Source organism: Primulina tabacum, chromosome 13 (genome assembly GCF_025594145.1).
Source record: "Primulina tabacum isolate GXHZ01 chromosome 13, ASM2559414v2, whole genome shotgun sequence".
Classification (NCBI taxonomy): Eukaryota; Viridiplantae; Streptophyta; class Magnoliopsida; order Lamiales; family Gesneriaceae; genus Primulina; species Primulina tabacum.
In genome coordinates, this window is record NC_134562.1 from 30119573 (window position 1) to 30135706 (window position 16134).

At 31.8% G+C, this 16134-nt stretch overlaps 3 protein-coding genes across 6 annotated transcripts; 1 reads left to right on the forward strand and 2 right to left on the reverse strand.

The window, feature by feature from the left end:
- Positions 1 to 3606: 3606 nt before the first annotated feature.
- Positions 3607 to 4215, forward strand: LOC142521989 (uncharacterized). Its single transcript, XM_075625165.1, has one exon. The coding sequence runs from the start codon at positions 3607 to 3609 to the stop codon at positions 4213 to 4215; it is 609 nt and encodes a 202-aa protein (XP_075481280.1).
- Positions 4216 to 6503: 2288 nt separating this feature from the next.
- On the reverse strand, positions 6504 to 9269 carry LOC142523161 (AMSH-like ubiquitin thioesterase 2). 4 transcript variants are annotated; one of them, XM_075626811.1, is made up of 8 exons: positions 8917 to 9269; positions 8092 to 8296; positions 7894 to 7983; positions 7712 to 7774; positions 7499 to 7573; positions 7245 to 7307; positions 6927 to 6979; positions 6504 to 6815 (listed from the first exon to the last, which is right to left on the reverse strand). In XM_075626811.1, exons 2-8 carry the CDS (start codon positions 8287 to 8289, stop codon positions 6641 to 6643), a joined length of 717 nt encoding a protein of 238 aa, XP_075482926.1. In that variant the 5' UTR covers positions 8290 to 8296; positions 8917 to 9269; the 3' UTR covers positions 6504 to 6640. The 4 variants fall into 4 exon arrangements, with proteins under 4 accessions (XP_075482926.1, XP_075482927.1, XP_075482924.1 ...); XM_075626812.1 differs by having other exon boundaries at positions 8092 to 8265; positions 8917 to 9268; XM_075626809.1 differs by having other exon boundaries at positions 8092 to 8265; positions 8789 to 8921.
- A 2394-nt stretch (positions 9270 to 11663) lies between these two features.
- On the reverse strand, positions 11664 to 14746 carry LOC142522798 (ADP-ribosylation factor-like). Its single transcript, XM_075626337.1, has 6 exons — positions 14619 to 14746; positions 13462 to 13631; positions 13250 to 13320; positions 12933 to 13052; positions 12046 to 12164; positions 11664 to 11954 (listed from the first exon to the last, which is right to left on the reverse strand). The coding sequence occupies exons 2-6, from the start codon at positions 13607 to 13609 to the stop codon at positions 11867 to 11869; spliced, it is 546 nt and encodes a 181-aa protein (XP_075482452.1). The 5' UTR covers positions 13610 to 13631; positions 14619 to 14746; the 3' UTR covers positions 11664 to 11866.
- Positions 14747 to 16134: the final 1388 nt, after the last annotated feature.

The window sequence follows — 16134 nt, forward strand, 5'->3', positions numbered from 1 at the left end:
TAGTCTTGACATAAAAGACATTAAACATTATGCTAATTATGAGGTTTTGGCCTACAATCGAGAATGTACTAAGAGTTTCAATTGGGCAATGGATAAGTTATAAGTTGAAATGAGTTTGTACAAAGGGTTGTATAAATAAATGTCTTCTAGTGATACCTTCAAAAGGGAAGAACGGGTAACATAGGAGTTGTTAATCTCCGAACATCCATAAACAAATTCGTGTATATTTATTTATCGCATTTACTTATTATTGCTACTTTTTTTGTACGCATTGTTGAATCATTTTTTGTGTTTTTCAAATACCAAATTATCGCATACAAAATATTTCATAATTTTTTTCAAACCAAACCTTTTTGGTATTTTAACTTCCATATCTTTTAATGTTTTACAAAATATTTAATCTGTTTTTAGAGATATTATTTTAAGCTTCTTCTGCTTGGTTATAAAATCAAAGTCGATTTAATTTATCAGTATTCGGTTCATTTTTGAATATTTCAAGAACGAGGTATTGTAGTTCTATAATTATCTTCCAATCGATCTTATCAATTTTTCAAAACATATTTTAACCAAGGTTATTTTTTAAAACTTACTAATGAAAATTACTAATTAAGTTCATTAGTAATTCGGATTCATATAGTTGAGAATGGATATTTAATTTGGTTAACACAAATTCATTTACGAAATAGCCTTTGCACCATATAAAATAAAAAAGTATATGATCCAGAAGATGAAATAATGAGACGTTATCTTTACGGTATTATTCCGAAGGTGAATTTGAGTATGAATATTTAATAATATGATTTCTATTAATTTTGCCGTTGATCTCACATATATAGATAAATATCCATATTTAGATGTACTTTTGTAATAGTGCTTTAAAATAACATGAAATTTTCTTAGACAATGATGGACAACGTTTTTCTTTGTTTTTTTTTTTTATAAATGTTTATTAATAATACATTTAAGAAGAAAAATCCTAATTTGGCAAACAATTTATATGGCCAATAAATAAGGATGGCTAGTAAAATAATTTTGGGCAAACTTTGTTTATGTGAAAACTGTTGGGTGCAAGGTAGAGAGATCGAATCGTGGTGCTTGAGCTACTGTGCGGTTTAAAAGATTTGAGTTGCACAATTATCATAGCTTTTGATAAAACTTGCAAGCGCTTGATCTTACAAAAACTAACCTAACCTTCACACAAAATGAGAATTGAATTGTATATATATTTTATTCTTATAACTGGTGTCAGAAAAATAGAAAAGAATAAAATAAAATTATTTTCCAAAACCAAATCATATTATATGTAAAATATTTAAATAATGATAATTTATTTTATCATTTCCAATTACTATCATCGTTATTAATTATAAATATTTTATTTGTTATAACATTATTACATTCTATTATTTTATTATTAAATATTAATTATTAATATACTGTTACTACCGTCATTAATATTAATTATTTATTAATATCATGCCAAAGGGAAGCTCCGCCGCTACCAGTGTGGGTAGCTGCCCACGTCTTTTCTTTCCGTCGGGTCAGTCCCCATCTGGTTTATTTCATCCTATCTATATGGGTATTGTCTCCATGATAGGATGAGATGGTCAGGATTTGCTCATGTATATATAAGATCTATTTTTTTTTTTTGAAATTGTATGTGTGGCAAGATCTTACCCGTTGAAATAAAGTGAAGTAGTGTCCACATAGATAAGATCTCATTAACCCATCTGTTACGATATCATTTGACTAATCAAATCAAACGGTGTAAATGTCACAAGCTTGATATATCATAGTTTCTCGAGAGGTTATTCAATACAATACTCAAGTTTACGATTAGAAGATGACCAGAGTCCGTTCAAAACAATCAAACATAACATATTTTTAATCATAAATAAATTAATATTGTTTTGTAACCTCGACCCAGAACCTCAAAACTCCAAAATCATTTATTTTAAACAAAATTCGAAAATCATCTTGTAAAATTAAATTAGATTCAATATAATCTTCACACACGTGCCGCAATTCAAGTCAATTTTTGAAAAATCAGAATCCAAGACTAGAAGTAGTGTCAAAAGTTTCTGAGAAAGCGTGTTTTAGTTTATCGAACGCCTTTCCCCTTATTTTTACTTCTTCCTCAAGCAGAGTTGTGCGATTTCACATGCAGACAGACAGCAGCCATGCTTCCCTCGAATTAAAATAATAAGCAATAGTTTTCTAGAAGTGAGGACTTAATATTAAATTGAAAATATAAATTTTCATCAAATATATATGCAGCCAAAGTCAAATGTCAACTTCTGGAATATTTCATATTGATCCGTTATCTACATATTAATTGATAGCGCAATAAACATTTTCAGCGATTATAAATTTGGTATGTAATGAAAGTGTTGAATTGTTGACTAAAGTTTCTTTACAAATATTATCATGAGCAAATCTCGTCACGAGTCTATATCTATGATATGAGTGACTGACTCATATCTTCTATCAGAAGTTATATTTTTTTGTATAAAAAATAATTTTTCATTAGTTGGATCATATTGAAAATCTATCTCATAAAATTGACTGTGAGACGGTCTCACAAGAATCTTTTATGTGTTATATTTACTTAAAATAAAAACTTTGCTGAAATAGGAAACGTGTAAGTTTTTCTTTAACCAAACAAATTTTTTTTCTATGAAACTGTATATGTTTGACTAAAAAACTTTATGTTATTTTTTTTAGATATGACAATATTTTACATTAAAATACACATTTTTTCCAATATTTTAACCATTAGCATAAACCTTAATAACAAGGTAAAAATTTACAGGCAGATAAGTTTAAAATATGAAATATATTTTAATTAAATATTGTGCATGATGGATTTACATTTTAAAATATACAAAATAATAATAAATTTTTTTTCCAGATACATAACATAGAAATATTAATTTAATTTTAAAAAAAAATTTCAATTGGCTTTAGGTAATGAATGTATCCATTTGATAATTTTCAACATTTTATACATAAATCTGGTAAACTTCCAATAATTGTTGTACTGATTTTATTTTAATTTAAAATAAACATGTAATTTAACTTTTACATGACGTAATTTCAATTTTCTCTAATTATATATATATTTAATTAGAAGGTTCTTAATTATCTAACACCAGGTCAAGAAGTTGTCCGCATACACGTAATTTATGGAGAGAGAAACAAACGACCAGTATATAAGGACACCCAATGTGATCTTTTCATATATAAATTTCTCCGCTTTCATCTCGAACATATCAAACTTCAACTCCGCGAATTCAAACGGGTCGAAAGAAGGTTCAAATTTCAAATATGGAGGCAACAGGCGAGCAGAGAATCGACACAGGCCATGATTTATATTCAGAAACAAAAATAATCCAAGCTTTTATGACAAACATGAAGCTCAGTGATGATTCACATCAAGAAGAAGAAGAAGAAGAAGAATCTGTAAATAATCATGAAGATGACGATGAAGATAATGATCCAGAAGACGAAGATTTAGACGAAGACGATGAAGAAGAAGATGACGACTATGATGATAATGAAGAAGAAGATTTTTCTTTCATGTTTGAAGGAGCAAATACACCATCAATGGAGGCGGAGGATGTGAAGCAGGTTTTCCCCTTATTCAACCGGGATTTATTCTTTTCCGGCGAAGGGTTAAAGGATTTGCGCCAAGAGAACTTACCGACGAAGCTCCCGGTGAAGAAAGTCTTCGTGGAAACAAACGAAAGATCAGACGAAGGACATCTTGTGACGTCAGCTACACCGGGAAGTGACGAGATCGCCGGACCCTGCTGCGAGTGGTCGGGGAAGGCTGTGGCGGCGACGTCGATGACCTGCAATAAGAGTAACTCAACCGGGTTTTCGAAGTTCTGGCGGTTCAAGGATTTCGCCGGGAGGAGCAATAGCGATGGGAAAGATGCATTCGTCTTCTTGAAAAAGAGCCGAGCTCCACCGCACTCGATTGTGAAGAGGAGGAGTAGGGAGGTCGGGCCTCCGTCTCCTAAGGCGGAGACAGGAAAGGCGAGGAAGAGCGGGAGGAGTAAAAAGGCGCCGTTGTCCGCCCACGCGGTGTACCTGAAGAACAAGGCCAATCAGGAGAACAGACGGCGGTCTTATTTGCCGTACCGGCCGGAATTGATAGGCTTTTTCACAAATGCTAACGTTGGATTAACGAGAAATGTGCATCCTTATTAACAAGTTCGAGGATACGCTAATAAACTGCTGACACGAGAAGCTTAATCCTTTTGTATTAAAATTTTTTTGTTGATTTTTAGTTGTATATGAGTGTGAAATATAAGATTTTAGTGATAATTTTACATTGATACATTTATTGTTTTGATGATTGATAAAAAAAATGATGCTGTTGCAACCATATTATATTTATAATGTCCGATTTTTATCTCGCATAAATATTACTTGATAATAACTTCATGTAACATCTATTTCGTATCTTTGTTTTATAAAAACGATTAAACATCCATTATAACCAATTATTAACAGATTTAAATACTCATCATAACTTGATATTTGATGTAACACTCATTTGATTTAAATACTCATAATATTTATGAATTGTAAGTTTTTATATATCATATATAATCTCTCCTACCATGTTGAGGGTCATTTTTTTTAATAAACTCATCACATTCGTTGGCATTTTAAGGACAAATTTAGGAATGGGTGAGAAGAGATAATTTAATATATTTTAAGGATGAAATCTATACTATATATAAAAGTGGGGCTTAATAGAGACAAAAATAGACACCAACTTTTTCTTCCAATTTTGTTCTTATATGATACCAATATTATACATTTTGTTTTTATTTTTTTTATTTCAATAATTCAAATAACATTTTAGTCCGTCGATGATTTGTCAAATTTCACTTTAGTTCCTCGATAATTATAAAAAAGAATATAAAAATTTCACTTTAGTCCATCGAGATTCAAAGGTGATCGTTGTGATTTTGTGTGAACAAATGTGAGTAGGGTTTAGACACTAGTCAGAGGTTGCAATATTTTATTGGTGGATTTTGTATTTTGGAGAGTGTTGGAATTCTTATTATTCTTCAACCCTGAAATGTTGGTCAAAGACAACAGCTTGAAGTCTTTGACGAGTTGGTTTTCATCGGTTCACACGAAAATTAAAGCAAATGAAATTCGTGAGATTAATGTTCTTTGTTGTATGCATCTACAAATATAATATTCCGACAACTCACTCCAATATATATATATATATATATATATATATACACGAAAATACTTTAATTATTTATATAAATAATTTTTCATATAATTATTCAACTACAAATTTATGCTTGAGGTTTTTGGTAAATTTATTATAAATAACTTACAAATTATATCTTCTTACAAGTTCTTCTAGGAACTTATAAATTATAGAATATTAATTTAATAAGTTATTAAAATGTATAGATAAATATATTTTAAATACTTTGAAGATGTTGATGTGTTTGATATTATAAGATCTTTACTAAAAAGGATATGGTATCGTGATAAAATAAATACACAATTGGTTGATTTTAAATGTATATTCATATATAAATTAGATTTGAAATATTATCATAAATTATGATTTAAAAATATTAAATAAGTAATTCACTGAATAAAAACATAAATAATAAATTAAATACCGTCTGAGTAAAAGCACACGAGAAAATACGAAATCAACAAGAAAAACTTGTTTTTAAATCTCTATATTTAAATATAGGTTTTTGTTCAGTTCATATCAGAGAAAAATATTTATGCACTCTATAATTCACACACAAAAATTCAGCACCCCCTCAGCCTACATACTTTTTTAGGTGAAAATCGGTACGAAATATTAAAATTATGATACTAATATATGACTTTTAAATACCAATTGTTTTAAACATGATACAAAAGATAAGATTTTGAATTTTAAAAAAAAATTGGAACAACTTTATTAACATCAATATTTATCACACTCGCTTGGGTACTCAAATATGATATATTAATATTAGATATAAAACATTTGATACTCAAATATCATATATCAATACTACAATTTTCAATGTTTTATATCGATTTTCACTCGAAAAAATAAATAATTAATAACAACTTGTTATGCATGGTTGAGCACTCAAAAATCATATATTACTATTAGATCTTAAACATATGATATTCAATTATCATATTTTCAATATTTTATACGGATTTTCAAATGAGAAAAAACATCAACAATTTACCCCAATCAACAAATACATGCCAACGCGACCTTAAGCTCGACTTCTCTGCCGAGCTAAGGCTCAAAGCAACCAATGCTTATGCATTATGTATGTTTGTGGCACTTGATGGAAGAGTTTCTGGTTCACTTCTGGGAGTCTATAGCTAGTTGAATCTAGATACTGGAACATTTGTGAGGATCATTTCATATCCATTTTCAACACCCTCAGACGTGGTTATTTCAGGTCGTCGCATGCTAGACAGTTAAGAATCAAAGGATCGATTCGGTAGAGAGAAAGCTTATAGTGAATAGTAAGTATTTGATACTACATACATTTTTCAGTTTCTTGATTGTACAAGTACGACCATCTCAAGAAAACGCGAGTAGGATAAGGAAAACAGACATGTACGTACAATATCATCTCAAGTCACATATTTCCAACCTCAGATTTGGATTAAAAACAATATTTGAACAATCCTCATATATGGGGGTACCGTTGGCTGGTTCTGCGTGGCTGTGAAATCCCTTCTCCTGGCATTCCTTGAGAACACGCATTCCATCAGGCTCGGACAACCTGAATACCCCAAATTTCCTGTTTGGTATATATTACATTGATTTAGATACAAACCAGGAGAAAACTCTAGGTGGGATTTAATGGTAACAGAAATAGTAGTAAAATGTAAAAGCTGCCAGATTTGGAAACCTTGACGTATCGGTTGGAGCCATGACAATGCCTACAGCTTCTGGTACCATCACCTTATAACCAAGATTTAGCAACAGAAAATTAGGTGAAAATAGTGCAGGACTGCAGGTCACGAAATAAAATGAAGATTAGAAAATGTTGATAATTCTCATGCACATAATCGAAATTACAGGCAACTGTAGTGATCAAGCTACATCATGTTGATCATATATTGATCAGTGAACTACTAAAGCTATGAAAATGATAACATGATAAACTAGATGCGACATGTGATAATGTTAGTCGAAGATTCCAAGAAATGGCGATGAGAGCGATCACCTGGTAGATGTACTGGGTGTGCAGATCAACTGAAGACATGAAGCAGCTCTGGGAAGGATGTGTCTACAAAATCTTAAAAGAGTTGAATGAGCAAAAAACTAGATTTATAAACTCACACCCTTTAATCTGGAGAAATGTAAATTGCCATATGCACTTCCAACTTTTTACTCTCTCATAGTAGCAGTTTGACTTTGAATTGAACCTTTTCCGATAAACAATGGCAAGTTCGAGAAAGAAAAGTAGCAAAAACTTACATGGATCCATCCGATAGGGAGAAGGGATTCTTCATTTTGTATAGAATAAATCTCCACCTCATTTACAGTCTGGCACTGTAAAGTAACAACTAAGTAAAAATTTAGGAAAGGCAACACACTGTGTTTAACAAAGCAACCAAGAAATAGTTTCACTCTTAAAGAGGAACCACATGGAAAAAAAAAATGAACCACATGAAAAACTTTAATTCTTACAGAATTGGAGGTAGACTCTTGTTTCGGAATTATTAGATTTGTCACATAAAAAGTTCCGGATTCCTGCATCGTCCATAGGCCATAGCATTTTTTTATAGCAACTTTAAAAACCTCATCACTATCAAATTCACTGACATCTGGCAACCGCACTTTTGTTCAAAAATAAGGAATTTATAACTTACAAGAAAGGCGCCAAGAACTCCACAAGTTTCAAGATTCTTGCTGGTGTTGTCACTTGCAAGGTCAAGAAAATCCTCCATCAAACGTGCTGACTGATAAACGCTTACACATCAAGCGTACATAGAATCATTAACTCGTTAACTATGATTTATGAATTCCTAGATTTGATTAAAAGCATGATCATGCAGCTTTTAACTTACCACATGGATGTCCTTCAGATGTTTTGATGCTTCCGGTTGACTGCTCAAAGAACAATGCGAGGGACCATCTACTGCATCGGCACCTGTGATCCGTGAAACTTCGGGAACACCTGGGGGAGGCTGCAAAAATGAGATTCCGGGAGGCGGAAACGACTTCTTGACAGCACGCACGCCCTGAAAACCGAGTTCATCAGCCATGAAAATTCTAAAAAAAAGTGCACAGATCAATATTGGTAGCAGGAACTAGGAAAAATCACTTAAGTGTTGTATATGGTCAACTGCAATAACGTGCTGCAAGAATAATAACATCTAGAGGGGAATTGTTTTCAGAGCAATATCCAATTTAACTGGATTTTTACAAAGCAAAACAACCATTTTCGCAATTCTATTTTAAGCAGGATTACCAAAATGAAGTACCCATTGTTCATTCAAAGCTTAAGCGACTTATCGAACAAGAGTACCACGACTCAGTCTACATAAATAACTCCACATGATAACATAGCCCAAAATAGACCCATTATTCAGCAACACTCCAAAATCATCAGAGCCAACGATTTCTCGCTATATCGAATATTCAAGATCTCAGAAACGTGAAAAAATATTGATCTTTTTCCACACAAAAAAAAAATAAAATTCAAAACAGGGATCAAGCAAAAACATAATACAAGAATCACCAATTCAAGAATCAAAGATTTACCCAACAGCCGACACAATTCAAAACATGAAATTTTGCAAATCCAAACATCGGAAAGCCAATAAATCCATGCTCATCATCACCAAAATATAAAAAAAGATAGTAATTTCAAGAAAGTTAAGAAGACCCACCATTTCCATCTAAAAATGTGGAGCAATAAGATTCAGAAGCCTTATCTTTCTTTTGTTAGTGCGCTGCTTATCACCTTTGATGATGCTTCGGACTTTGGCTGTTTATAATTTTATCAGCTGCCTTTTTCAAATAGCAAAACTTCCAACAATTTCAATCTTTATTTCAAACCACTCGAATGTTGATTTTTCTTGAATTACAACTTTTTATGAAACGGGATAAATTATTTTCCTTAAAAAAAGGATAAATTCATGATGCCATTTGTGCAACATGATGGCAGCTTTACTATTTATTCTCAATGACAATCATGTCACGTACGTCTATCTAAAATAACACATGCCCTCCGCACAAACAACATATGCTCGCTAACCATTATTTATAAATTTTATATACACACACACATGTATATAAATATATACATGAGTAGGTCTCTTGTGAGACGGTCTCACGAATCTTTATCTGTGAGACATGCCAATCCTACCGATATTCATATATATATATAGTATTGTTATCTATTTCTTTATTTGTGTTAAGTTATCTATTAGAGCACCCGCATTGGTGGGTGTTATAACACCCACCACCTCATCAAAAATCGTAGGATCTACATGCCACATACACATTACATTAACACATCTATTCTCCCACATTCATTTTAACATTCATACTCATTATTTGTAGGTCCCGATGTCCACTCATTCATCTTATTCTTACTTTAAATTAATATATTCAATTTCAAATTTTTTAAGAAATTTGAATTATTATTATTATTCTAAAAAACCCTCGGTAATTTTCGTCCATTTCGGAACAAAGTAGGATTTAAGAAATTTTTAAAAAAAGAATTGTAGATGATGAAAATGGAAGAGAAAAGATTTTTGGAGTGAAGAATAATATGTTTTGATGTTTGAAATAATTTGTGTAGTGTGTGAATATTTATAGATGAATATATTATTTTTTTATTAAACTAGTCGTTAACTAGCCGTTAAAACAATTTTTTAATTTTATAATTAAAAACAACCGTTAGTTTTTAATTTAACATTTTTTTTAATTTATTTTAATTTCTGAATTTTTTTTAAAAAAATACAAATTTGAAATTTAAACCAATACATTAAATAACATTAAATAAAGAAACTTCATCACGTGTGTGAGGCCCGCGTTCAGCGACGGTTTGCGACGGTTTTTGAAAAACCGTCGCTAATTATCCAATTTTTTTCAAAAAAAAAAATTGACACAGGGGCGTTTAATTGTTTGAACGCCCCCACACCCTCTCTCATGTGAGTGGGCGTTGAGTGGGTGCCCTTACAACATAGGCATTTGGTGTCATCATCTAACTTCTGAAATTCTCAAAATTCCATTATTCTAATAAATAAATGCCATGTGTCCCATGTGATGTCAACTTTTGTAGCATATGACTTATTTTAGTAAATATATAGTTTAGTGGTTTCTCGATTTAGTAACATTTGTGTCAAAATGATCCTTCATGACTCTTGACCACATGTTGGATATTTATCCATATGAAATTGAGAAAAAAAATGTGAAATTAGGCAAAGAGAAGGTAAAATTTATAAGAAAAAAAAAATAAAATTGGTCACCAATACACTCAAACCGGGGATGAATAATTAAAGTAACAAGTTACAAACAGATCAATAACGATCGAGATTAAATTCGGTCCAATATCATAATAAGAAAGACCAATTTCAAATGACACAAATAAGAGAGACTGAACAAAAAAAACACAACATATGTATAAATAAAGCCGTCAAATTAGCTAGACATGATACATCTCAACCCTCCATCGACCATCAAATGGGGCGGGACAAGTTGGCCTACCAACTTGACGGGTTGGAAACCCTTAACAGACCACGAGTTGTAGATTAGGCTGGTCAACCCGTCAAAATATATATATAAATAAAAAATACAAAAAATTGTACAATTTTTTTTTAAAAAAAAAACTTACATTTTTCATTACAAATAAAATAAACATTTCAAAATCATCAACAACCACCATAACCAAACCATTACAAATAACATAAATCTTTCGAATTCATCAACAACCATAAACAAACCATTATAAATAAAATAAATCTTTCTAAAATTAACAATAATACATAAATCATTAATATTTAAAAATTTATCAACTATATATAAATCATTATAAATATATAATATTTCAAAAACCAATATAATAACTTCCAAACGAGCCGCTAAAATTTTAATTCAATTTTGTAGTTACAGAAGCAAACCAAAATTAACAGCTATGTACATGTTTCCCAGTATATATTAGTCGAGGAAATACATCTACGAGAAGAAAGAAGCACAAAACTTAGGATGTTTTAAAAAAAAGGTATATCATATTGTAATTCTATAGACATTTCATCAACATCCATAGAAAAAATGTACAATAACCTCTAAAACTCTTAAATTTAAAATAAATGATCAATCATTTATATATTAACTGATTTAAATGGAAAACATATTTCCTAAAAATAACAACAAGAAGATAAACAACTGTACGAAACAAGGTTCTAAAAAACAAAGAATATGATGAGTCAAATTTCAAGTTTTACAAATTTAAGAGGAAATTAAATGAAAAATAACGTTTTTAGTATTAAAATCATTACAGTGCATAATTGAATCATAACCAATCTGGTTTCTCGTGCAACACAAATGCTTTTTTAATATTTCAAAATAATACCAATATGCAATATTTATCGTAAAATATATATCTTGTAATGCACTCTGGTCACCAGTATTTCTTGCAACAATTCCATAATAACATATTCAAAATTAAACAAAATGTTGCAAATGTATAATGAAAAACCATTTAGTTATACAACCAATTGAAAGTTCCTAAACAATATCCAACACAGTTGAAAAGCAGAATATAACAAGCCACACGAGACCAGAGATTTAAAACGTAGAGATCCAGAAGGGGACAAACAGCGCTATCAAGATTTATGCCTTGTTAGCAATGTTGTTAGAGAGCCACTCGAGTCCTTCGTAAAGCCCCTCCCCAGAGGTAGCACAGGTGCTCTGAATATACCTGCACACAAAGATATTATATTAAGAAAACGCTGTGTGTGTGTATCGTACAATAACAGATGCTCGACGCAACTAGATTAAGAGTGTTTTACCAGTGGCGCTGCCTGAGCGAGTGCAAGCCAAGCTTGTCAGTTATTTCAGCAGCATTCATTGCATTAGGAAGATCTTGTTTGTTAGCAAATACAAGTAACACTGCATCTCTCAGCTCGTCCTGAAGAAACGGGGGCCAAATTTTGAGCAAAATGATCAGCAGGAGCTTTGACCAATAATTCGAAGACAGAGTCATAAAATCTTAGTAATTCTATTGGCTGAGATGAAACTGCTTCATGTAAAGAGTCCCACAAAAGGCAGATAGCAGCTATAGGGGCAGGGCCAAAGGATAAAACTTCTTTTGTACCCACACCTACGGCCTACCCCTTAGGGTAAACATTACCATTGCAAGGCAACAAAAGTACATGTGTTCATTACAATGACTCATTTATGGGCTTCATATTTTTCACTTAACTCTACCAGAAGGGAGTTAACATACATTAAATTCATTGTACACAGAGATATTATATTAAAGAAAACGCTGCATGTATCGACAATAACAAATGATCAACGCAACTAGATTGAGAGTGTTTTACCAGTGGCGCTGCCTGGTAAGACAGTTATTCAACTAGTTAATCATGCACATTACGCAGCATTGTTTTTCTAAGCCAACATCATAATGGCATTTGCAGTGTGATGTATTTGAATGATAGTTCAATTTTTATCCATAAACATAACATTACGTAAACAAACAAATACTGTGGATCTCTTTTATGTTCTCTAGAGTATTTAATATGTAGATAGATGACAAATAGAGGTAGATACGCTGAAAAAATCACCAGTTTATTTCTACCCCAACCAATCACCATAAACATGAAGCATGAAATACAGCCATACGATTTGACTTTTTGGAAGTTGAAACAAACAGGGAAAAGAAAAAGATTGTCACCTCATTCAACATCCTATGCAGTTCATCCCTTGCCTCCACAACACGGTCTCTGTCATTGCTATCTACCACAAAAATGAGACCCTGGGTGTTTTGGAAGTAATGCCTCCACAATGGACGAATCTGTCAAATAAGTTTAAAAAAACAATAACTCTTTTGCCACTTCAGGCACAAATAGATTCATAATGGAACAGGATTTAATCAATCATCACGTGAGATAAAAATGGTCCGTGAAAGGAGAACAAGTTAACAAGTGTTTTGATTTAAACAATAAGTAATACAAATAGAAAGGTATACAAAAAACTAAAAACAAGTCTCACCTTGTCCTGACCTCCAACATCCCAAACAGTGAAGCTGATGTTCTTGTACTCGACAGTCTCCACGTTGAAACCTGAAAATGGAACGAGAGCCCCAGAAAGGTAAAAACAAAAAATCCAGCTTAAAACCAAAAGATAAAATGGAGATAAACTGAAAAGGATCATGAAAACAGAGAGATACAGCATCATTCAAATTTCAGAATCAAGAGCCATACCAATGGTAGGAATAGTAGTCACAATCTCCCCGAGCTTGAGCTTGTACAGAATGGTTGTCTTACCAGCAGCATCAAGACCAACCATCAGAATTCGCATCTCCTTCTTGGCAAAAAGCCGACTAAAAAGCTTAGTGAATGTCAGCCCCATTTTTCTTTCTTTCCTTTGATCCCTAACAACCATCATGGCACAAATAGAGTAAAAAAATAATAATAACACACAAAGATAGATATAAAAATGTTATTTCATGAATCAGGACAGTAAAAATATATGTGCAAGTCCGATAAGGTGCGCTGAGATGTCTGCAGAGAGAATAAATGATTAATAGCAACGTGAGTCTTTTTGTATTCTTGTTCCCCCTTTCCAATTAAACATCTAGACACTATGAAACATATGTATGCCTGACACCTTTGTCCATAACTAAAGGAAATCCACATGCGACGACCGACACAACCTTCTTAACGATTGGCAATGCAATCAAATTCACGTAAACTTTCAATCATCAAAACTACTTAGTCTTACATCGATTTCATTAAATCAATCATATATCATTAGAAAACATTAAGTATTGATGAAATTATTCCAAACTAGAAATGCGTATGGAGCACCAATAATTTTGATTCCAGGCTACATAAATTAAAGGCCTACATCAAGTACATAATCATATTCTCATACAGATACAACTAAGAAAACAGAAATCATAAAACGCAAGAAACTTCCTGTGCTAAAGCTCACAAAAATCAAAACTTTCACCAGAAATTACAAGCCAAACCAGGCGTATCCATAATTTTCATCCGTAAACGAAAGGATTTTAACTTCTCAAAACAATTAACCGAGATCCTCATGGTAAAAACTTCAAATCTCAGATAAGATCGTAACAAAACCAAAATCTAAGACAGCCGGCCGCACATTCACAAAATCCACAAGAACATTAACCCGATTCACACGAAACAATGCTTCGTTTTTCCACCAATCCCTCCGCATCAGAACAAAAAACACCAAAATTCACCCGAAAAAAATAACCTCGCAGATCACACGCCATACACCACAAATCCAGAAACTAAATCAACAAAATACAAACAAAAAACCACATCAAATCGCGAATCCACCAAAATCAAAATAATAAAAAAAAAAACTCGTACTCAATTCAGATTTTTACCTCACCCGGAAGTAAAGATCTGGCGAGGTGCTGGAGAGAACGTGGAGAAAGATAAATGGAGCTCCCTCAGAACAGCGCGAACAGAACGATAACTTCTCTCTGAGAGAATGAAAATAGGTGGCCACTGATCATTTATATCATTTCCTACCTCATTTTTATATTGTCCAAAACACCCCTATATATTTCGTAGACGCGGCGTTGCCTTTTAAGAATTAACCGCATGACAGTATTGGTGAATATAGACCGTTGAATATTGTTCGCTCACGCTGGCGGGCGAGTTAGATGGCGCCACGTCATTCATTTGATTTTACTAATTTGGTACTGATTTTCGGTAACAATTAAAATTTGTTGGGGAGCAATTAATTCTACCATTAATTGGTAAAATATTCATCAGAAGATTTTAATTAGAATTCATTCAGTATTCATGCGACAATTTTTTTATCTACTCATTTCTTAATTCAATATATACATTATTTTTTTATGTTTTTTTTAAATTAATAATCCAACTAAAGTTAATAAGATAAGAATTTGCTCAATTGTATTGAATGATGAAAATTTTGTGTTTTCTCTTGACGACGATTGGAAAAATATATTTAGAAAATGTAAATATGTAGGTGATTGAATGGTACCGACATAGTATGATCACTTAATTGTTTTAATATTTACATGTTAGCATAATTAATGTGTTATTTAGGTAATATTAATATGATACTTTGTATTAGTAAAATGTTATTTTATATAATTGATTTGATGCTGATATAATTAATTTTTTTAGCAATGATGATATCATTGATTTAGTATTTCGTATCGATGATATGTTACTTGGTATGGTTAAAATATTTTGGCTCATAATTATATCACAATTGAGATTTTTTTTTATATATATAATGGTATAATGGTATTTACAAGACCAAATCAAGTATCTATTAACTCGATTTAGATATCTCTGAGGTTAAATCAAATACTCATTTACTCGAATTAGGTTCTTTAAGTATCAATTTATGTATCATATTTTGAATTCACGATACCATCAGCGATATCATCAGCAAAAGTCACTCAACATCAACTTTAATATATTTTTTACATCCCCAAATAATGGAATAATGATATTTACGAGGCCAAATCAATTACATATTGACATATTGACTAGAGTTAGGTACTTCTGATGCCAAATCAAGTACCCGCTGACTCGAATTATGTACTCTAAGTACCAATTTAGGTATCTTATTTTTAACTTCATGATGATACCAACACAAGTCACTCAACATCAACTCCATAATATATTTTTTTACGTCCCCAAATAATGGAATAAAGGTATTCACGGGGCCAATCAAGTATCTATTGACTCGAACTAGGTATTTATGAGGAGGCCAAATCTAGTACTCACTTACTCAAATTAAGTACTTTAGTACTAATGTATGTATCATATTTGATTTTAAGAATGCCACCAACAAAGTCACTCAATAATAACCCGGTAATATATTTTTTACATATCCAAATAATGAAATAGGGTATT